Source organism: Athene noctua, chromosome 4, assembly GCF_965140245.1.
Source record: "Athene noctua chromosome 4, bAthNoc1.hap1.1, whole genome shotgun sequence".
Classification (NCBI taxonomy): Eukaryota; Metazoa; Chordata; class Aves; order Strigiformes; family Strigidae; genus Athene; species Athene noctua.
The window spans coordinates 50,951,488-50,976,420 of NC_134040.1; the positions used below are offsets into that span (position 1 = coordinate 50,951,488).

General features: G+C 40.2%; 1 protein-coding gene across 3 annotated transcripts in view; it reads right to left on the reverse strand.

Annotated features, from left to right (window-relative positions):
- The window catches only part of ANKRD17 (ankyrin repeat domain 17), a 96,801-nt gene that overhangs the window by 42,302 nt on the left and 29,566 nt on the right, over positions 1-24,933 (reverse strand). For all 3 annotated transcript variants that reach the window (XM_074905339.1, XM_074905338.1, XM_074905340.1), the window contains exons 2-7: positions 9,112-9,265; positions 8,369-8,525; positions 5,958-6,105; positions 5,542-5,689; positions 4,256-4,489; positions 2,240-2,334 (exon numbers count right to left, since the gene is read on the reverse strand). In XM_074905339.1, the coding sequence (XP_074761440.1) occupies positions 2,240-2,334; positions 4,256-4,489; positions 5,542-5,689; positions 5,958-6,105; positions 8,369-8,525; positions 9,112-9,265 (936 nt within the window). The remainder of the gene's footprint in view (positions 1-2,239; positions 2,335-4,255; positions 4,490-5,541; positions 5,690-5,957; positions 6,106-8,368; positions 8,526-9,111; positions 9,266-24,933) is intronic.

Consider the following 24,933-nt stretch of genomic DNA (forward strand, 5'->3'; position numbering starts at 1 on the left):
TTCAGAGAGAGATAAACAATAGCTGAAGTCTTGTTTATCTACATGCCTTTCTTTCTAACAACTTCTTAAGAAGTAGAATGGTTTCTGTTAATGATTCCCCTACCTGAAGCTATTAACTTCCTAGAATAGACATAACTGACTGATTTTTGAACCATTACAGTTATTTCAGGGAAAGGAAGACTAAATAAAGATTTGTGGCACTCCTCTATGGCCAGAAATTCACAGCTTGATACTACACAAGGCTAATGACACGAAAAACCCAAACCATGGGAAATCTATTTAGAAAGGAGGGTAAAAAGGAAACCTGTTTTCAGTTTTACATTTAAGTTCCATATTCAGACAAAGAATTTAGAATGTGTTGGCATAAGGTATAAACAAACTATGGACCTACCTAAGCATGCTGCAGGTATGCATCCTAAACAGTAGAAGAAACTTCCGCAGGAAGCCCTGCACAACAGTTTACTGCACTTTGGGGTCACAAAGAAAACAGAGGGGCCCATCTAGAAATGGAACCTATTCTGCTCCATTTTGTTTCATTTTCATTTCTCCAGCAGGAAAAGTCTCAAAACATTCTCAGTTCTATAAACACAAACTGACACCTGCTGGATTTTTCACCTTGATATTATGCCCCTGCCAACCCTTGGTATGGTGCACAGTTAATAAACTCAGGGCAGCATATTCACTGCTCTAAAAGGGGGTACCAAAGTCTAAACAATTCCTGGGAGGAGAAACAAACGGAATAAACAGGCACATTTACATGTATACTCCCTCATCAAAAGAAATCTCTAAAGATTTCTAAATCTAAATCTAAAGGCCAAAGCAATTGGATCCTATTACCTGAGGTAATATGTAGGAAATATATTTTAAAGCAGGTATGTGCTTTTAAAGAAGATGCAGATACATGACACCTACATAGCTGTTCAAGTCTAACAATACTTCAGACAGAAAAACTATCTGAAGACATGAATTTACCAAGATTTCTTCACCACAAAAGCCTGGAAGAATCTTAAGTTTAGCATCAATTATACCATTCCAGCATTAAAATATACCTGTACATAACCTTTTCAAGGGAAAGGTTCACATATATTTGTGTTCTATGGCAAAAACCTATTATCCAAAGAAATGAGGAGTTGTTCTCACAATCTTAATAAGTTTCGTAAAAAGGTAATCTATTCTACACTGTCATTTTACAATTGCCTCACATGGGGAAAGCAACATGGAAGTACTCTTGTTAGCAGGAAGGTAACAAATTCCCCTTCAACCTCCTAGTTGCTTCCCCAAAAGCTTCTGATCCCGTGTTTTCAACAAGCACATGGCTATGTGAATCATACTGAAGTTGCACATGCATAACTAAACATAACCACCTACACTGAAAGAGAACTTAGAAACTGCTTAAACATGACATAGGTATGTTAAATGCCTCCAATAGCCAAAGTTAGGTCCATACTCACTGCCTATGTTTAGCACTGTTTTTAACATTAAAACTGTTAAAAGCATTTCAATAACCACTGAGAATCTTCAAATTTCATTTATTTAATTTGGAGATTCCGAGAGAGAGGATTTCCTCACTGTAAACTGAAAGTTGCTCACCCAGGAGCCTGCAGAATTACACAAAGCAAAAAAAAGGTCTGTTCAAATATATTAGTTATTTACTTGAATTACTATTATTTACTTTTTGCTATCTCTTGACGTTATTAGCTTCTGTGAACTGAGGCCACAAAAGTATCTGTTTCAACCCAGGCCTCTATGATTATCAGAGGGCAAAAAGCAAAGAGCAAGTCATATATAATACAAGGAGAGATGTAACCTTCAGAAGCTGCTTTGGGACAATAAGCACAGTCTTACTGACTACTTCTGCCATTTCAGGAAAAAATAAAGTGCCACTGGACATAGGGAAGCCTACTTATCCAAAGGATGGGTTAATAAAGCTCTCCTGCTAATGTTCACATGACAAGTTTTAGATGATGTCTCTTAAGAATTCAACTACTTGGTAAGCCACAAGAGGAACAAGTTCAATTTTGCTGTTTCAGGAAGTTTGTTTTTCAACCAGAATGGGTATATGGGTATAGCACACTCTGCTGATTTCTTCCACAAAAGGGCCATCAGGCACACAGGAGAACCAAAACCTCACATAGTTAGGTTCTGTACCAAAAAAAGAACCAAAAGAATCACTTTGTTCATCTTCGGGAAGTGAAGAGAGAGGACATATGCCTCACTGCTCAAACCATACATCTCTTACCATGCAAGCCTCCATGAGAGCAGTATGCATTTCATCTGTCTTGTGTTCCTGGTCTGCACCAGCTTCCAGCAGAAATCTCACCATTTCTAAATGGCCTGTATGAAGGAAACACTTAACAGATTAAAAACTACTTTAAGAAGAGCATTTCACAAGTCACAGACAGGGTCTAATGTACGTAATAAAGGAACAGAAGGCTGTGTTACAACATTAAAAACAATCCCATGACACACGCTTGAAAGGCCTGTTTGTATCTACACATTCAATGCGCACAGAACCTTAACAACATAGTTACTACAAATACAACCCAATTCATTTAGTTTCTAAAATTATGTCTGAACTACATGCGTTCCCTGAGGTGACATTAGAGACAAGTAGTACAGGCTCCAAAAGCTTTACCACAGTTGTTTTATTTTGTGCTAACATATTTGGATTTTTTTTTTAATCTACAGAATTATTGGGGTTTTTGGTGGGGGTCAGGGTTTCCCCTCTACTTTTCTGACATTAAGGATTTAGGGTTACTGTTTTTATAAATGGCATTGTAACCAGTCCTTGAGCTCACAGTGACCCTCAGACCATAAAACACATGAAGCAGAGGGTCTCTCACACTTCTTAGAAATTGTTAGGAATTCGACCAACGACAGGAATCCTCGAAAGATAAGGACACCTAACAGCTTTTTTGAGAGTACTTGGTCTCAACCACTCAATTCATGGCTACAGTTCACCAGGTCCTGTATGTATGCCAAGTCCAATCAACTTTGTCATGACCTGCACAATACGCAAACATATAAAATGAAGTAAAAAAAAGAAATTCTATTTTGTAATTCAACATGGTCATGGCTAAACCTTAAAACTAGAACTACACCTAGTAACACCATAAATAGCACAGATACTGTCCAATATGAGGCTACACTGAGTTTTCACCCTTGTCTATTTGGGAAAAGTTACTGGCCTTCTTGGTTGCAAATATCACATGTCATTCTACTACAGGAAGCAAGCAATATGAGAAAATTAAGATCTTATTTTTTATGCTCTAAACATGAGATCTGGAGCAACACAGAAATGTCCAGAAGACAGACAAATCATATATGGGTAAGGTGAAAAACATAGAAGTCTGAGTATGTTCACTTGTGTCCCATATATCACAGCGAACAATTAAGCGTAGACTTTCAATTTTTCATCTCTGCTTTCCAATCTCAGTTTAGGATTGAGCCCAAGCTCATTTTCTCAGGAAGAAAATGTTTCAGGTTCCCACGCCCCTCTTTCGAAAAGCCTTTGCTCTGACAGCCACCACAAAAGGAAATTACCATGGCTTATGAGGGTGTTCAGCAAGTGAACTACGAATTTCTCAAGGCAAACAAAAGAAACATAAATGAAAGTCTAAGACCATCTTCTACTGAGATGCCACAGAAGTGCCTCTGCTGCCAACATCAATTACTCTGTGATGCGAAGAGCCACTTTAATAGCTTTAATAAAACACATCCTAAGTGACTATAATAGCAACTGCTCAGCTGTGTGAACACATTTGGCCTCTTAATTCAACATCAACCACCCTTGCTTGGGTGATGCAAGACAGCTGCCTAACACTCCAAGGGAGGCAAGAAAGGACTGTTGCCTACACTTAACACCTAAAAGGCAAGGTCCTAGATTTTCCATGTTTCTCAAGTGCTAACTCCTTTCAAATTAAATAATTCCTTTAAGCAGAAATACCTTGTTTAATATAGCTACAATACAGAAAGTTTACCACTCACTCTATGATAAAGCCTATTAATTCCTCGTCTCCTAATTCATTTAATAGCAAATCCTTTAAAGCATCATAACGAATCAGACAAAAGGTTCTACATTGATACTTACACACTCCATACTGATCATGATTTTACATACGGCGCATACATGTGAATTAATTTTGTCCTGGACACCAAGGCTGAATAAATTAATGTTTAAATAGACTTTTCACGCCTATCACACTTTCCCCCATTTGTTACACCTTTGTTACAAGTATGGTATGTGGTACTATACCTTTGTAGCAAGCCAGCGTAAGCGCGCTCTCCTTGAATTCATTGGAATGCGTATTTATGCCTGCTCCATTTTCTAACAGCACTCTGGCCACTTCCACATGGCCAGCACTTCCTGCTTCCATCAGAGGAGTGTGACCATTCTCATTGTGGTCCTCAATACTAGCACCTGATTCCAGCAGTACTTTCACAACATCTACATAGCCTCCAGCACAGGCATAGGTAAGGGCTGTATTGCCTAAAGCCAGAAGAGAAAAGGGTTTAAAAACAGCATTTGAGCGCATTTCTACACTGGGAACTTCAACTTATGCTCCATTTCATCCCTTTTACCTGGCTACCTTACAGAACAGGGTTTTTTCAGCAACAGACCAGAACTACAGGGAGGGGGAAGAAAATGTAACTGCACAAAGTAGCTCAGTGCTGACAGACTGAAGACCTCCCTGTACCTGGTGACTGTATTGGTGCACTTCTCTTCCCATTTCTATCCTGGCTAATCCCAGCTTCTGTCACAGAACCCCATCCCTTTTCCTCTCAATTAACAGGCACATACTATGCAGTAAAAAGGAAAGCAACATAAATCAAGTCTTAAACACCTCTAAAGGGCTAGTTCAAAAATGCCCATAGTCTTTACAAGATGTAAACAACCTCCATGGAAAACCCACAAAAATGTATCTGAACAAAACATTCAAAGAATCTGCCTTTATGAAAGATGCCTTGAAAGAAGTGTCAAAGCAGTATTACTACACAGAACTACTTCACTGAAAAAAAAAAAAAATTTAAGGCATCTTCTAGTATCCCAACCTTCCTCATCATTCAGGGTCAGTACTCCATTTGTGAGTGACTATTAACTACACACAACCTCTCCACTTCAAGGCTGACAAATTAAGAAAATATCCCAGTTTGGTCACTTCAACACAAATGTCTACCCCATGGGAAGGGGGCCATCTTCTTATGTTTACAGTGTTCCCTTGGTTTGCTAGACCTGACACCAAGTAATTTTTTATGTAAACAGAAACTTCCCAAACTGAGCCTGAAATGCTATGTGACACCAAATTCTACACATACAAATACCTTTCACTTACTAGTTGACTGTATCCACCCCTGTACATCTGCAGCCAACAAATATTTTGTATCTTCATTCAAAAAAAAGCAGAAGCTAAATAATAAAACCACAAAGAAGCACTCTGTTGCTTGGCCAAGAGCCATTCCTCCCAAGTTTCCACACAATGTTTCCCACACACTACAAATGCCAGCTTCTCAGTCCTTTTCAACAAGCTTTACCACACTTACCTGTTGATGACTGTGCATTCACATCAGCACCATGAGCTAGCAGCAACTTGACAATTTTGACATGTCCGCCATTAGCAGCAGCCATTAAAGGTGTGATGTCTCCTTTAATACCACGGTCCTCTACATTAGCATGCATTGCCAGAAGAACCTGCAAACAAATCAGAGTGTCAAAATAATTGAAATGCTACACAAGGCCCCCCCCTTTACCACCACACAGTTTTGGGTTAGAAACCCTTAGAGAAATTAAGCGCAAATAATGCATTAGCAACATTCAGTTTACGTATAAGTCTTCATCTGCCAGTTAACTGACATTTTATGCTACCTTAACACCACCTTCCAGGTGCATAAGACTGGAATACATTAGTTCAACACTTATTTTATACAGTACACACACTAAAACCAGCTAGGAAACCAACCTGCGCAAGCTCATAATATCCTGCTGAGCAGGCTAAACAAAGGAGGCTTTCCCCTTCTTCTGTGTGCTCGTTCACACTTCGGCCTTCAATTAGCAACTTCCGCACAGCATTTACATCTCCTTCTGAACAAGCCTCTGCCAAGCTGCGGCTAATAAGATAGAAAGCATTTAAAAGTGAAAATGGACTACGCTTGAAACTTTTTCTCTGTGCGCAGAGTAAAAATCCAACGTGCCATGAGGATGTAGTCAACAAAAAAGGAAACCCAATCTAAAAAAGTGCCAACTGCTAATTAAAGAGGTGCCATTTTTCTACTTGAAATTTTCCACATAACTTTTCTGAAAATTGAGTAATGTTCATATTCAACCAACCTGTTACTAATTTTTAACAGTAGTTTAAAAGTGAAACATCTGCAGGATGACCATTTAGGATACCAAATTCTGTACAGTGTACTACTGAAGCAGAAAACATGTTGAGAGAAGACACGACCACAGACCTAATTTACTGTCTGAGCACTATATATGCAGCACAGTGTTATGCCCTATGGAAGTACAAAACGTCTTTTGGTAATCATTTAAGAATCTGAGAAGTAGTAACTTTTCCTTTTGAAAGGCTAGTCATATTGCACTGCAAGCAAGTCACTGTTGGTTTCTATTACTGATTACAACACAACATACAGCCTCAGCTTATTCCTGCTTTGTAGTCTCAGTTTGAAAACACAGATTTTTGTCCCACTCATTTTCTGAGGTAAGGTTCAAACACAAGAACTGACTAAATCATGCTAAGTACAGGATCATGAGTATTCCTTCCCAAATCAGCAACCACTACTCAGAGCTGTATTCATATTCTCTTTGACTTCCGGGTCCAGAGGACACAGAAATATCTTCTCCATCTTAACAAAACTTTAACTTTTGTTCAGCACTGTAACTGTTAATTAAACTAAAAGAAATCATCTGCATCACTCCTCTCCTAAAACAAAATTAATCACTTCCTTTCTATCTCATGCTGAAAATCCCAGAAGTCTGTAATGCAACTGTTGTTTCAGTTGTGGCCCTAACTCAACCAAGTTGAGAGGTGCAAAATGCTCCTTGTTTGGCAAGCCCTAAATCAGAGTACTTGTGGTTCTCATGCCACTCCACGAGTTCACTTCTATCCCTCCAATTTTGTTTCAGTCAAAAAAAGAGTCTACTAGAAGCCTGCCAATTCTGTCTTCTGTCTACATTGCCTTCAGCGCAAAACAGTTATTACTTTGTGAGAATAAAAATTCAAGTCTGACATATTTCTTTATTCTGCTCCAAATAATTGGACTGATAATAATAAATCCTTGACTACTGGCCTCACTTCACCTACTACCTTTTCATCTCTTTTTCATTTAGGAAGTCCTATCAACACAGAACTAACTGAAAAGGGAATGAAAAAATAAGGTAGTTGACAAAACTTTTGCAAACCATGTAACTCAACACGAATATGAAGAATTCTTAAAATACTCATGATGTAAAAGTGGTTATTTCTGTAGCAAGGACTTATACCTGTATATTGTACCCAGGACTCCTATTTAATTTGTGCCACCAGACACAATCTTAATATATGGAAAATTACTTCTCAAATGTGTCTGTTCACTGCATTTACCCTATTTATTTTCAATTCCCATCAGCCACTGTTCAGAAGAAAAGAGATTGCCGGGGGGCAGGCAGACATAACACCAAACTGTTGTGTTCTTCCTATGGCCTGATCAACACACCAAGAAATGTTTCTTTGGAGTTACACAGTATATAAGGAACAAACTGCCTGCTTCTGTTGTATTGAAGCTTAATGACAGCCTAGAAGGGAATCTACTTTTTCTTTCCCTCAAACATCCCAGTAAGACAAAAAACCACAAATAAAGCCCAGAAGTCCAGCTAAAAAGTAGCAACTTCCTGAACAAGGCTCTGTCCAAGGTCCTACCCAACACAAGAAGGCTGCTGACCACCACGAAGCTTCAGTCCCTCAAATGTTTTCCTTCCTTAATTAAAAAGTCACTTTGAAATTGTCTAAAACAGATTGGGTTTGGGTGTTTCTTGGCTCAAAGCTAGTTTCATGCTATCACTAAATGACCCATTTTGTCATTCGCTGGTTTTTGGTACAATTCTAAGGCCCATAGCATTTAAAAGCTTAGAAATCTCATTTCTACACTTGGTCAAGTTCAATTACTCAAAGCATGATTTCTGAATTCTGAGCAGTTTTAATTGCTTCACTCTCCATTGCAAGACCTCACAGTCCAGGAATATTTAACAAGAGTATCACAGGTGATAACTTGGCACTAATTCCACCTGCATAAGAATTTCACCATCCTGTAATCAGAAATGATACAACAAGAGAAACTGCTTCTAAAAGTAGCAAACTACTGAAGAAATACAGTATAAAAATTGGCTTACTTGTCCGTCTGCCCTGCATTTGCTGTGCTTTCTGCTCTCATCCGTGTAAGTGCAGCAGCAGCTTCATCCAACGCGCAACTGACCGAAGAAGTCAGTCTGCGAAGCACCTCAGGATCTGCAAATGCTTTACCATCAGCTGTAGACAGCTTACCTATTCCTTTCATTCCAATTTACAACAAATTGGTACACATGCCAGAAAAGGAGAAAACAGAGAAGTTGAAATTGAGCCTGTAAGATCTGTTGGCAGAAACATTTCAAGCATAATGAACTACAGCTTCCAAAACGAAGGGATTAACTGTTTACAATACTAACTTAAAAGCTGCACTCAGATGTGATGGGCATGAATGAAAGCCTCCAATCCACAGAAGGCATTATTTTGCAACAACTGACAACTACTTAGTGTACGCAACTACTAAAGCTTTTCATATAGTATCTGCAATTTAGTTTTTGATATAAGACTGCAAGCCAAGGTCAGGTGTTAATTGTTCCTCAGGATTTTAGAAATCCAACACTGAAGCAATATGATTAGAAGCACAGCCTTCATGTGAAACTCTGATTTTCCAAAATTTGAAATGCTTTAATGAACTTCTCTTCAGTGATTTGCACAACCTTGCCAAGTTCCCACTGCCTTACACTCTGCATTTTTATCATGCTCACATGGATTAGACTTATGCAAGCAGTTGCAGTATGGTCTCATGTGTAAGGGCTTCAGGGTTAAACCTGTATGGGACACGAGTACTTACCTGCAGCTTCAAGTAAAGCTTCTAATCTTGCCTGGGTTTCTGGATCTACTGTTCTCAGGTCAGCACCATCGGCAGTACTTGACAAAAGTAATTTGGAAGCTGTTTCCAACATAGGGTTTTCGAGATCATCCTGATCCAAGATAAACGATTCCACCTGAAAAACAACAGATCTGGTTTAAGAATGATATAACGGACCAAAATATACTTAAAACAAAAAATCCACAGTTATAATTATCACTTAAGCATCTGCTTTTAAAGTAATTTGTTAGCCAAACTATCCTCAGTTGACTCAAAAGGGTATTATTTCTTCAATGGAAGCAATGAGATTTTCCGAAGGGACATATGAAGAATGTGCCTTTTATCACCTTATCCATTCGCTCTGTGACTAGGAGCCACATGATACACTAGAAAAATTTAAGATTGACTTCACTTCTCCACATTGCAGTCTACAGTTTTTAAGTCAAACTTCACACAGGGAGGGAAAAGTGAAAGAATACGTATCACTCCAGAAGGCATAAAGGTAGTAGCTGTCATGAGTTTTTTTTATGCAAGCTGTTGGTTTGAGTTTGGTTTTTTGCCTCGCCAAAGCACACCAGACACATATAACAAAGACAGATATATTCTATTTCACACAACCCAGCCATCTTTCAAAGTAGTCTGCCCTCAAATTATATTACTCTACTAGGACACAAAGCCAGAAAACCTAACAGTCATCACAATTTTAGTGTCAACTGTTTTCTTCTGACATGCAGAAAAATTCTCTCAGTTATCTCACTTTTTTCAAGGCTGGTATCTCCTAACCCACAACATCTAAAAAACCAAAAGGACCAGCAACATGTTCCAGATACAATCAACTCAAATGCAACATACAAGGATTTCACAGAACCATTCTCAAGAAAACACATTTAAAACATTACCTACAAGATATGCAACCCATTATATCTGCCTTTTTCAGGAAACAGATGCTGAGTGGTCTAAATCCTTCCAAAGATCCTATTTTCCTGTACTCTCCATTTGTTTTGGTTGTGAAACAGAAATTATGGAAGAGATCAGTGTATTAGAGAGAAAAAAACCTACTATCCATTTGTGCTTTACTACCGGTTAAAGGAGGACTCGGTCAAGTAGTTTGGAGAAGACACTCTAAGAGTTCCATGAACACATCTCTATGCCTATGAACTAGCCACTGAACCATTTATTACATTATAAAGACCAAGTTTAAACACCTCCCTACAAGGCCTCAAAAATCCACACCTTCAAAAATCAAAGAAATCAAAGAGAAGTAATCCCAAACCAAAACCAATCCAAATGCAAGTCTGCCAGACAAACAAGCCACATGTGTCAGCCACCCCTACAACATGATTAAAAACTTCAATCATCTTTGGATAAAAGCAGCTACTGTCTATAGTACAGCAGTAATCTCTTTCCACATGTAATATCAGTTCATAAAGAGAGAAATACGATTTATTTTATTCTTAAGATTCATCTGTATCTCCAAAGTTTAAAAGCAGTCTCATGAGCATCACAAGTTCAGATTCCTGCAGATAAATGTCTTAAGAATCCAAGTGATCAGATAAACCAGAAAAGTGACCAATTCATCTCAGGACTCCTGAAAGGTCTCCCTCCATCCTCCCATATATTCTACTGTCACAAGCTAAGAGCTGACACAACTTTTCCTTCCACAGCCTGTCTGCAGCTCAAAACTTACGAATATATCGTACTAGCACACAGCTTGAACTCAAGCACCTTGTTTGTTTAGGATGGTAGGCTAAGAACTACTTTTGAAATTACTTCAATTTATCACTTCAACAACACCACTGAAAAATGCAATCTCCCATCATACAGCTTCTAGCAATATTCAAGTAAACATCCCAAGGGCATCTCTGAAGCCTCCTTCCACTCCTCTGAAGCCTCTTTGTCATACCTCAGAACACAGCAACCTGAAGAGAATGACTTCCAACTTCCGACGAAACTGGCTCTGATGTCAGCAACTCTGCCGACAAAGGGCCAATCCTGCAGTATTGCACGGTGCTCCTCAGCACTACTTTTCCCAAGTGATACTCACATAGGCTGCAGCTTTCCAGCTTGGCAAACTGGTGAAGGCAACTCCTACTTTCATCCCCAATCCAAAAGAACAGTTCACTCCTGCCTCACTAGGGTCTTCACTGGTTGCTGTCAGCTCTGCTTCATGCATCTACAAGGCCATTTTTAGGCCAGTTTTGGTTCATCTGAGGACTTGCCATTTGTCTTCTTCCAGAGGACTAAGCCTGCTGAAGCATACAGTAAGAAAAAGGAACCACTCCACTGTTCAAGAGCCAAGAGACAGATTTCACCACTGGAAAGGCGGTGAACTACTGAGCAGTCAGAAAGATTCTTGGCTCACTCAACTCACGCAAAATCCCTACTACTAAGACTAACTAAAAAAAAAAATCTCATCCAAGTGAGATATTTAACAGCTGGTCACAGTTCTTCCTAACACTATGAAATATTTGCTAAGAAAAAAGTCAAAATAGGAAAATGTCTCTCTCCCCCACTCGCATGCTCTCCCCTCAAATTATGTCTTTTATGCAGTTTAAGTTTCAAATGGGAAATTTTCCTATTTTCCTTCCAGTTAAGAATATGAGTGTGGCATGATTAAAAAAACAACTATAACAGGAGAACAGGGAGAAAAAGCAATCCCCCTACAAACAATACTGTGCCAAGACAACCACAAACTATCAGGAGAAAACTTCTCTTGCAATAAAGTTTTGAAAATGTTTATATTATGTGCCATCATTTAAACCATTTCAAAGCAACATCAAGAAATCAATTTATTTAATAACAAATTTAGACTGTTTAATATGGCATTAAGTATAGCTAGTTTTCGTTTTCTAAGATCGAAGAGACAGATCTTCAACCTGCAGCTTGTAGAACTTTCCATCAAGCCTCCAGTTACACTCTTCTGTGTTCTCACAATTGCATTTTAGCTTAAGAGTTTTGTTAGATCTACAGTCTTGTCTTTTCAGCTGGTTCAACGTGACACAGAATACCATACAGGGTGACAGTGACAAAAGACATAGTGTCTGACAGTTGTGAATAAAACTGTATTTTGGTAGATGTGAAAATTCCATTTTCATTTCTCAAAATACTGCCTTCTCTACAGAAGCTACAAACTGAAGACAAAGCATTTCCATTTACCAGGCCAAGTAAACAGACATTTCCTTTAATGGTCTTCAGATGTATTTTATTTCCCTTAACTAAAAAAATGTGTAGCACAGTATACAAATGCTCCACCTTACATATCAGAATATTTAATCTGGGTTCTCAGCGAGTATTTCTCTGATCAAACAATACTCTGACATAATCCAATTGTTCAGAGAGTCCCAACAGAAAGCCTTTTACAAGATTTCTCCTCCTCTCTCATCCTGCAATAAGTCTCATGTTCTGTACTTGCCCAAGTTTACTTTGCCCATAATGACTTCTAGTGTATTTTATGCTTCCACAGTCAAAAAAGATGCTAGGAATACAAAATTACCAAGTTCTGACTATTCTCAAACAGAACAGCCTACAGTTTTGATGCACTAAATATAACTGTAAAGAGAAATTTTAAAACAGCTTAGAAAAGCACTGTGTTAACAGGTATATAAATCCAAACCTCACGGAGGTGTCAATGCTACATATACCTTAGTATATATTCTGAGTCCTATTTTTCTATGCTAAATTCTCCAGCTATTATAATACTATACTTGAATTTTCAATGTTATGTGCTTTTATCAACTCTTACTAGAAAAAAAAAAGTTCTTCCCTACTTAGCAAAGCTTTGCAATGCCACCAAATAGGGTTCTGCACATCCGTCCTCTCCCACAGTGACTCCTTCTGTCCTTTGCCCTGTGCACACGCCTAAAGTCCCACAAGGCACGCTGCTGGGTGCGCACACTCACACAGACCTACACATTTCATTTTCTCCATTTACTGAAGTACAGACTCAAAACCCTACCTGTTCTTTCCTTCTCCAACCGTGAGGTAATCTATTTTCTCCTTTTGTTTTCCCCATTAAGTAGGAAACTGAATATCAAAGGATTTCCTCTTCACCAGACCATAACCAAGAGGTGTAACTTTCTACAAAAACTATTCTACGGATGGGGCTGTATCTTTTCTTCCATGAGGAACAGTACTTCTGCTTTTTTAGTACTGTTTTGCCATTTGGTACATGAACATACAAATAAAAGCACCAGGACTCATGTCTATACACCCTGAAGAGAGATCTGCAACATGTCAGTAATTTTGACTGCCAAATGCCAGATACTGAACATACTTTTTAATAAATGCTGTTTTAGAACACAGAAAAAAAGCAGAACTGCGCTACTTTGCTCTAACTGGTATGGCTCTTGCCACCATGTGATGCTAGATGAACTAGACACATAATTCAGTTCTTGACACTAACTCAAACTTCATCAACCTCTCACCACCAAGCCATATGCATGCAGAACTGCTATCTGCACTGATCCCACCCTGGACACACATTCATGTAAATATATCCCCACACCCCTGTACCAGTTGTCTTCCAAGTCTGTACATATGTTTCCACACCGTCTCATACAGACGTAAACAAAGGTCAAACAGTAAGCTTTCTACCATAGCTTCCCCTCACAAAAAGAACCCACACCCCACCATGTGAAAAATCCCAGATCCTTAATGCATGAAGAGACCGAGTCAGTCACCTATTGATTTCAATTCTACTATTTAAGGCTAAATTCAGGAAGATGCTAATTTGTGTTTATGTCAAGTCATGGAGGGAGGGAAAGATACATTCCACCGATAAACAACCATCTCTTCACATCTTCTACACTTACGAGATAGAAATCCAGTACTCAACACCAAAAAACTCATCTATAACATCATCATCAGCTAAGGTATCAAGCTAGTCAAGTCTCTCTACTACTGAAATTGGCATTCAGTATCTAAATTAGTATTACAGGCAACTCCATTCTTACTCTCAGTAGAAGTACCTGTCACATATTAGCCATTTACTATGAAAACTCTTCATACACATTAAAACATAAAAAACAGTACTACACACATGACCACAACACACTTCAACTCTGATGATACTGTACATCTTCACTGACAAGTTCTCATCATGTTTGGCGCCACATAATGAAAGAACCCAAGAGCAAAGTTAAGCCTTTTTGTTACGCTAGTGACTTTGGTACTTTTAAAATGACACGATTTAGTGTCTCAACTCCCTCTTTTCATGCATATCTAACACTCTGTAATACACTTTACATCAATATAGTCACCCAGAAAGCACTACCAGAGAGCTTTATGATTAGCTAAACCTTATTAGCAGTAGATAACAATAAAAGCAACTATTTAAAGTTTCATTTATGAACAATGGTGGACGTTGGAAACTGTTTTCTGCCACCTACTAATCTACCCATCAAATCAGTACATAGCTGCCATGAATAGTCTGGTCATTAATTTACACAGAACTGCTAGCATTTGTTTATCACTGTTTTACAGTTTTTCCTCAGTCACAGCTGTGCTATAAGGACAACCTGGAGACATTAAGAAAAGGCTGTAAAAAGTAATTTTCTCCTTAGCTCAGGTTCCCCACATGATTTCAAGAGCCTATTTTGCCAATTCCATTCCTTAGTCCTTCTCTTTAAGGCCATCCTGCAAGCACACAGTATTTATGTGCTACTGTTTTTCATCATTTAGTCAGAAATTAACACTGAATAAACATTCAAGACCTAGATTCTATATAAATAACAAAAATCAACATCATGGTACTTCAACATGTCATCTGAAAGCAGATGCACAGAAACAGAGGGCAGCAGACAGTTATTTAATTATATGGTAGGTACATTTAGGCACACAGTGTCATTAAGCCACCCAGAACACCTGCCTGCAGGAACCCAAATAGCACCCTTGGCCAAACACCCAGCAACACCTTCCTGGAAGCAACACAAGCTGCTAGCTATGTGTACTGGGTTTGTGTGTCAAGGTTTTGGTAGTGGGGGGTGGGCTACAGGGGTAGCTTCTGTGAGAAGCTGCTAGAAGCTTCCCCTGTGTCCGACAGAGCCAATGCCAGCCAGCTCCAAGGCGACCCACCGCTGGTCAAGGCCAAGCCTGCCAGCCACAGCAGTAGCACCTGTGATAAGCTATTGGAGAAGGGGGGCCGGGGGGAAACATGGGAAAACAATTGCAGACAAAGAGGAGTGAGACTACAAGAGGTAAACAACTCTGCAGACACCAAGGTCAGTGAAGGAGTGGAGGGACGTGCTCCAGGCACCAGAGCAGAGACTCCCCTGCAGCCTGTGGTGAGAGGGCAGGCTGTCCTCCAGCAGCCCATGGAGGTCACTGGTGAAACAGACGACCACCTGAAGCTTGTGGAGTACCCTACACCAGAGCAGGGGATGGCTGAAGGAAGCTGTGACCCCATGGATACCCTGTGCTGGAGCAGGCTCCTCACAGGAGCCGTGGCCCCATGGAGAGAGAAGCCCACACTGGAGCAGGTTTGCTGGCAGGACCTGTGACGCCATGGAGGACTCATGCTGGAGCCATCTGTTCCTGAAGGACTGCAGCCCATGAGAGGGACCCCACGCTTGGGCAAGGGAAGAGCGTGAGGAGGAAGGAGCAGCAGAAACTACAGGTGATGAACTGACCACAACCACCATACCCTGCCCCTTGCACTGCTGGTGGGGGAAGAGGGAGAGAAATGGGGAGCTAAGCTGAGCTCAGAGGCGAAAAGCGAGGGGAAGGTGTTTTAAATTTCTTCTAGTTCTCATTATGCTACACCGATTTAATTGACAATAAGTTAATTTTCCCAAGCTGAGTCTGTTTTGCCCACAACAGTAACTGGTGAACTCTCCCTGTCCTTACCTCAACCCGTGAGCTTTGTGTTATATTCCCTCCCCCATCCAGCTGAAGAGGGGAGTCCAGCTTTGGTGGGCACATGACATCCAGCCAGGGTCAACCCACCACAGTCCCTTCTGGCACCCAAACAGGGACCCGAGGAATTTGAAATAAGGATAGTAATCTGGAGATGTAATAGAGAAAACGTGGACTGAACACAGCTAGAGAGTGAAAAGTGGAATGATCATGGAGAAAGCCTGTTGTTGTAACCGTGGTAAAGGAACAAGGGATAGATTGTCTGCAAACTGTCCACTTTACTTTGGTGCTGTCATAATATTACTTTCATTTTGGTGTGGGGAATTTTTTGTTGTTGTTGTGAGTGAAGTTTGCGAAGTCTGTGTGATGAATGTGGATTTTAATGATAATTCTTAAGTATGTGATTCACAGAGGCAAGGGACGGAACACTGGGTTTGCGTGGCAAGGTTTGGTAGCAGGAGGACTACAGGGGTGGCTACTGTGAGCCATTATTTATAATAAAACAGACAATACAATATTTCTCTATCTTGAAGTCTTACGTGAAGATATGCACACAAAAAAAGGAGTGACTCAAAGGATCAAGTGAACAGTGAAATCCAGTTTAAGTGTCTAGCAGTTAGGTTACAAACAACAGATCTAGAAGGCTGTGAAACAGCAAGTTGTACTCATTAACCTAATAAGATGAAACATTTTTAAGCTTCAGTGTTTTTAAGCTCCATAAACAACAGCATGTGAAATCCAATTTCCATGAACCACAATAGCTCAGACAACTATTTTAGAAGGCCCAAAAAAAACACCTTCCAAGAAATAAATATTTTCTCTGCAGGTTTTTTTCTTATTCTTGGGGCTGACCCCTATTTTCTAGGCTTAGAATCCAACAAATTTGTTTCTCAACTTCTGTCAGATGACTCCCATGATTTTTGCCTCCTATTAGGCACTGGTAACAATTTTAGAATTTGCTAAATTTTTACCTTGATACTTGGGCCTTTGATGCTTGATACACAGAGGGTGCCAGATGGATCCTATGAGAATCAAAACTTCATACAAAGCCTTTCCGAAGAACCTAGTGTACAAGAACAGCTAGTGGCTATTGCCACATAGCCAACTTCACCTCAAACAGAATTTAATCAACAGTCCTTTTGTACAGAAGGACTTACTGCCAATTTGCAAGTGCTGTAACAGTTGATTTTTTTCCCAGCTCCCACATTTTTGGAGAGCAGCAGAAGGTTTTTAAAGACAAAATGAAATTTAACAAGGGTTTTCAATTTCAAGTCCACCAGTTATTACAAAGCCACCTTCAGACCAAAATGACAACCATTACCAGGTCAGGTAATAGACTTTAGTCCTACTACACTGATAAGTTATAGCTCTGAAGAGCAAGGAAGCTTCAGATTCTTCACTTTCTCAGCTGAAATGACTCTCATACAGTGAGCAGTTTTAATCCTGATATACATAAGGAAATCATGTAAACAGCAAACCCAAACCCAGAGTTGCACTACCTCCACCTTGAGCTCTAGCCACCCATACCCAAGATTATCTCAGCTTTCGCTCCACAACCGTTTTAGCTCTCACACCTCCAATGGCAGAGAGCTAATTATTTCTGTCCCTGTCCATATCAGTAAGACAACAGATAGGTTTTATAGCCCATGTCATTTACTTACTTACAGCTGGGCCTACAGCACTTCCATCTCACTAACTGAATGTGTAGGATTGAACAGGCAGGGAGGGGGCATGAGGCTAGCATACAGACAAATGTCTTCTTGAAGATGACAGATAAGACTGTAAACTCCCCTGGAGTATGGGATCAGGATCCCTGTCAGGATTTTCTTCTGCCCGTTCTTCAATGAAAAATGGTTCCCAAGTATTTTTTAGCTACTGATCAGTTCCACCAAGTATCTGCTGATCATTTCCAACAGCCTTGGGGATTACTGTGAAGTTGTTTCAAGTTATTGCAAGACACCGCACCAAAACTATATATATATATATCTCTACATATATATGTGTGTGTGTGTATATATATATATATCTCCATCTTTCATACAACTTTCATGAGCATTTCTTTAAAAGAAAATTATTTTCCACTGTTCACTTCATGAATATACCCTACAAGTCCGTTTTACACAGAAATAGCAGCTCTTATACTATTACCTTGCAGGTGGAACACACAAGAGGAAATAAAACAACATTCCCAGTGCAAGAACAAAGTCCAATTCTGACTCACAACTCATTAAGTTTTCTTTGCACAACACTGCTAGGTATTTTTAATGTCTTATATCTAAACATTCAATGCGCATCAAGGGATTCGTGAGATAAGAGTGAATCAAAACAAAGTGATGATATAGTTGGAATGTGACAAACTGGGCCAAGTATTTCAAGCACCAATTTTTCACTTAGGCATTCCAAACCTAACATACAAAGAGGCAACCCCAAATCTGCAAATTACTATGCATAATTCCATTGTGTTTTTAACCTTAATGGTCTATATCGGTCTTTATATGCAGCTTTCAATTCTAAGTGTCAAGAAATCATTTGGAATCTTAGAAAGACAAAACATGTTATTCCAAATGTACTTCATAATGCCCATACAACGTACACGCACTGCATATTTTGTTCATCTCAGTCACAGGTCAGAAAGGGTAGGATATTTTTTCAGCCCCTCTCATGTCTCATACTAAAACAAGAACTTTATGTCTGCTCTCCCTTACCCTGCTGCTTTTTAGCCCTCAGAATACCACCTCTTACACTTTCAAAATACATTAAACCATCTCAGTTCAAAGCCAGCTTACTGGAAAAAATACTCTCATCTGAAATATCAAGACAAAGCAATCACCTTACATCTTGAAATAAAACCGGGGGAAGAGATTACCAAACTAAACCTTAAGGCAAAGTGTATGGTTCTGCCTATTCACCTAAGGCTACATATTTTCAGATGAAGTTAACACAGGATTCAAGTAATTTTAAGATGTAGACCTTCACATCATTAGTAACATATTTATTAAAAATTCCACACAGACTTTACTGAAGACAAGCCTCTGGCATTGCCTGCCATTTCTGTGGGGACAAAACAAAACATCATAACCACCTTATTTATATGACATAGCTCTGAAGTGAAAGTGATGGTTTACTGGATATTTACACAATACATCATTTTCTTTAGATAAAGATCAACTTCCTGGTTACCAAAAGGCAAAACAGACACTGAAGCCAAGTGAAGCAGACTATTTTGCCTACTCAATTTCAGCCTTGCAGTTTTTGTGGGTTTTTTTCAAATCTATTTTGAAACAGGAACAAGCTGTGCAATTCTCCCTCACTCTACCCAGCTACTACAGCAGCACTGTCACTGCAGACACAAAGTCTTACAGCAGCATTTCTTCCCTGTACAGTGAGGACTGCTTCCAGTTATCTGGGCTACATAATCAGATCTGTTGTCTTTTGAACATGCAATGATCCTCCCCAAACCTAAATGCCTTGTTCAGCAGAAATCTGAAGTCCAGCAGCTGGAATGTCTCAACAGTGTCTTCTTTCATTTTATTCCATCAACTATACATGCCATTTCTCTTGCTGTTGCTAAAAAAAAAAAAGGAGGGGGGGAGAGAGGGAGGGCAGTGAGAAGAGTAACAGTCCATGCTGCTGAAATGGCATAACACTCCCCTCATGACTGGCACCAACAGAGTTTCTGCTGCAGGGACACCTGCATTATTACTGCAGTATTACTGTGTTTCTGATGACGAGACAGGTGCTGATGTATTCACATGAAAACTCCCTCCTCTCCTCCGTAGTCCGCATGCCCCAGCATTACAAGCAACAATAGAGATACAGGCAGACTGATTACCTGTATCTACAAGAAGGTTGTGAAACTACAAGGAAGAACACCTTCAGATTAATATTCTTCCCCATTTCGAATCTTCATTCCAAACACTTGGCATATTTCCATATTAAGCAAATTTATGCATTAACTAGTATTCAGCTGTAATTGTTCCTGCGAGAAAAATTTCATGCCAATGTAAAAACAACACCACCTCAACTCATTATCTTATTAAGTTCCCTGCCCCAGTTTCACATTTATGTTGGGGGGGGGGGATTACAAGTTTTAGCCTGATGTGAATAACAGAATATAAAAATCACAAAAAAACCCTGCATGAAAACACTCTGAAACTGCCTGCCATCATGCTTCCGAAAGCTCAGCTTCATACAACACTTTCATATTAACAAAAAGCTGACCTATTCCAACCTCTTGAACACAGGTATGTATGCCCCTTCACTCTCCTGCCAAGTCCCACAAAAAAAGCTGAACATGAACATTTGATAGAAACCATCTTTTGGTGGACTTGGACAGAATTGACCACAGAAGCAAAACTTTCCTGACAGCGTATGTAACTCACGTAGACTGCTGCTGTCTCTGGATCAACCCTGAGATGGGGTGGTCTGCATCAGAGACACTGACAAATAGGTAACATCTTAACAGAGGTTGTTCCCACACTGCAGCAAAACCAAAATGGAAATGGCTTTCTGCAAAATAACCGTGACAACTGAGGATACTGAACAGACAACCTCATCATACACAGGCAATTTTTGCTGCCCTTAGTAAGTAACCTGTCATGCTTTCCCAAATGACAAAGATCTACCTATCAGACACACAATAACAGGAGCACATAACCACCATGAAGAGAACATTCAACTGAGCCTCCAAGAATCACCCTCTCCCTTTGCCACTGAAATCCCCCAATGTCATACTTGAACAACTGCAGCCCCCTAAGACTCTGTCTCAGGTATCTGAGGTAAGCACCACTTAAGCTACTTAGTAAGTTACTTATAGGGCCACACAAACCAGAGCCTACTCATGACAGCTAGCTGTAAAAAGCTTAAAGGGGTTATGCTCCCTCTGACCACATAGCCAATTCTCCACCCAGACCATATCACAAGCTCTTTCAGACAATCCTTCTGAGCTGTATAAATGGCATTTTAGAGTTTTCCCACCTCTCCTCCTGCTGAAGGACAGCTCAAGGACTCTGAATCTTCTGGATAAGCTTGCATTTAAAGCACATCTTGAGGACCATCCCCACAGACTCAGACTGACCCCTAATCATGACATGGCCAGCTTTGATGGATCTAGTAGTAAGAACCAAAGAACACGGAGAACATAATGAGTACAGAACAACATAGCTGTATGAACGCCTTTTCAGTTTTGTCATTCAGTCTGTAAAACCTGGGAAGTATGTTAACCATGAATGCTCTTAAGAAAAGATTCTGGACATCGACCTGAAGAGCACCTCGATTCACAGTAACACTAGCATTTCTGAACAGTGTGTGCACTACTGAAAAAGGACTAAACAGCCCTGCTGTGCACTGTTACATCCTATTCCTCACTGCCCTACTTTCAAGGGACTAATTATTCTCTTAAGCCTTGTTTAAGGAAGGTGAGCTCACAAGAAAGAGAAAATCCTTCGCTAACAGTTGGTCATGTTCCCTTTTCACTGAACTCACCTTTTGCCTTAACTATATACTCCAAGGATAGATTTAATGGATGCATTCTCAATACAAGCATTTCCAAGCCCACAGCAAAGCACCTTACTACACTGACAGATCCACGTCACCTGATCTAAAACCTTCAAGCATCCTCCTTTTAAATGACACCTAAAGGAAATAGTGAAAACTTAAAAAACAAACCCTGAGCTGTTAAAAGCTCAAATGCATTGTTTCAACTCTGCTATCTCTACAAGCACCAACCTTGAAATACCAATGATAATAAGTTATCTTCATCACTGGTTCATTTCAGGGAGCTTATCTGCATGTTTGCTGCCTGAAGAGTCTTCAAGGAGAAGTCACTTCAACTTTCTTTTCAACAGCTCAGTAAGTAGCTATTTCTCTGTCACTCTCAGGCTTTTTTTTTGGTAACAGATCAAGACCCTTAACTGCTCCTTTGAGGAGTTTAGAGCAGCCTAGCACAACTAAAGGCGGCCCAACTTCTCAGAAGCTCTTTTTTCTGGAATATTTTTCAACTCTTCCATTTCGCTGGCTCGATGCACTTTGTTGAAGTTTCAGTTCAGAACTGCGTACACCCATCCATTTCCAGCTGAAACAAGTTGTTATTCTAAGGAGTGTAGATCAGCACAGCCGAACAATGGAAACACGACATCATAACTTTTATGTAGACAAAGCTAGCAGCAATAAAGCTTTATGCAGAAACAGCGCCATGGGGCCTTGCCTTCAGCCAGATTTTCTAACAGCATAGTTGAAGTCTGTTAATAGAAGAACAGACCTCTCAGATATGAACACACACTTATTTCTTGCAATGAGGTCAGGCCTCGGATGACCCAAAGCAGCTTCTCTGCTGCCCATGCCAAGGAAGCTGCTGAACTTAGCAAACTACATTCAGAGGAAAAAGAGAACAAATATTTATAGCTATTCCTGTCAACCATAGGCAAGACTACCCTCTTCTCTTATCCCTCAATACATACGATATGAAACACTGGAATCGTATGTCCATTCAAAATAAATTTCCAGTAAGAAAGCCTCCACTAACACTGCTACATGGTGAGTTTTCACTGACAGAGCATGCTTCATTTGTAAGGTTAAGAAGAGGGAAATGACCGACTTTTCCAGTCTTCGCGAGATGCTTCAGATTTGCTATGCTAAATCTGCCAGAAAGCATTTCTCAGTCAGCACGACTTCCAACAATTAGCCTAGTCAGCTTGGCTTCATTCCTCCGTGTATCTGCAAGTGGTGGTAAATCAGCTACAAATCCCACCAGAAGTTTACTCCTGTTCCCTGACTGTTGTCATATGACTTATTTTCGTGTGTTTCTTAACTCTGATCTTAAAGCCAAGCTTAACCCTGGAACAGAGGGCAGCTCACATGCTCATTTATACCACAAAGCCTCCAAAGAGAAGACAAGACTACTCTGCTGTGCTGGCTGCAATGTGCACCCAACAGTAAGACCTCCACTCCCTGAAACTTAACGTGCAGACAAGCTATTAAGTCAACAGCATTTTGCTTCAGTAACGTAAGTGATCCATGTTTGTCTGCATATTTTCATCCCCAAACACAAATACTGAGATATATAGATTGATCAGTTCACATGACAAGAGAAATAACGGAACAGAAATAAAGGATTAAATAGCTTGTATGATGTCACAAATTACTGTTACCCTCAGGACTAAACCTCAGATCTCCTGATGGCTAATGCACTGCTTTTTTAACTCACCATGTCTCCCATCTCTCGAAAACATCTCCCTCTCCCCAAAACTTCAAAGGTAACAACTCTGTGTTCTGCTGGAAGGAGGCCCTACTGACAATGTTTGTGGAACCTGCCACCAGCACCCAGTGCCACCTATCCAGCAGGACCAGCTGTCCTTGGCTCTGCAGCCTTGATGAATGCCGTGCAACGATGAACTTGTGGGAAAAGGCACCCACAATGCTACAGTTCTGTGAGAACATGATCAACCTTTGCAAATCCAACAGACACTTAAAAGGCTCTGTGCATCACACCAATTTACTTTAAAACACTACTACTCAATTTGGATCCAGGGTACGCAGAAACCTGATCCTTAAAGCTTCCCCTTCCCAACCACAACGCTGTTCAGCTACCAGCAAAACTACAGAAAACCAATTTCCCTGCTCCACAAAGAACTCCAATTTCATTTCTGTAACAACACCTTGAACTCTGTCTCATGTCTAAAAACTATCAAGAGAGTTCTCATTCAGAACAGCTTGGGGGGTGGGGGTGCAGTGGGTGTCACTCAACTGCAGCATCTCAAAGCTTTAAAAATGCTTGTACAAGATCAGACTAGCATCAAGTTAAGAAGCAAAGACACACAGCTTTTCTCTCCCACCTCTTTTTTCTGGTCAGGATCAAGATTACATACCAAGCACCTACATGAGCTGCTTCCTGGAGAAATCATAGCAGAAGTGCAGTATTTCAATAGTGCCCTGCCTAAAACCAACTTCCCTCAAGGAGAACCAGAAGCTGTACAGCAAGACTACCTGTCCAGAAGAGGCACAAAATGGCTCTATGCGCTGGGGATTTACTGGAGCAGTCGGCTTTTTCAGATACGCTTTTCACAAACCTGCACTAGTGGTGCTGTGTTGCAACAACTCCAGTCAACATGTTGCTTAGGGCTTATCTGAACACAGATCACAACCCCCACGCTTCCATTACATCAGCTGTTAAAAGGCTAAGAGAAGCTTGCCGCAGTTATACTGATATCATAGTATATAAACACCAGAGACTTTACCAAATCACTTGCACAGTAATGAAGGTGCATACCAAAAACTACATTTTTGAATGGAACATACTGAGCAGTAGAGTTTCCCCTCCCCCAAAAGCATCCCATTTTCTCTTTTTAATAGAGGCTGATGTGGAAGTTAGCATAAAGCTTCAGTAACAACAACTAACTTGAAATTTGCCATTTAAAGGATGATATACCAACCCTGGGGCAGCAAATTCACATTTTGTGGTAGTAGCACAGTGGGTTGGTGGTGTAGGAAACAGCATGACAAAGGCCCTCCCACCCTCAGGTGAAGCCCGCATCCACTGCACTCACCAGCTCTCACCCTGCCTTCTCTGCCACAATGTTGGAAAAGCTACAAATCAAAACCAAGAGTCCAAAATCCCATCAGGGATTAAAACATTTTTGTGCACTACGAAAAAAAAAAAACACCAAAAACCAAAAACCAACTGTAACACAACACACTCCCAACCCCTCCCTGTCTGTCCCCTCCATGGCAGCAGATTGTCTCTTTGCTTGCACTCAGAAAAATGAAGATCTACTTGAGAGGAAAAGACATGTCAATGGCAGACATCCATCTCTCCCAGCACAGCAAGAAGGAAAAGCTGTTTTTGCCTCCCACTCCAGTCTGGCTGTTTTGCCCACTATGTATAACCTATACTCCCCCTCCAGAACCTTTTTTCTTCTGCAAGACAACACCAGGGAATAAAAGCCTTGGAAAAAA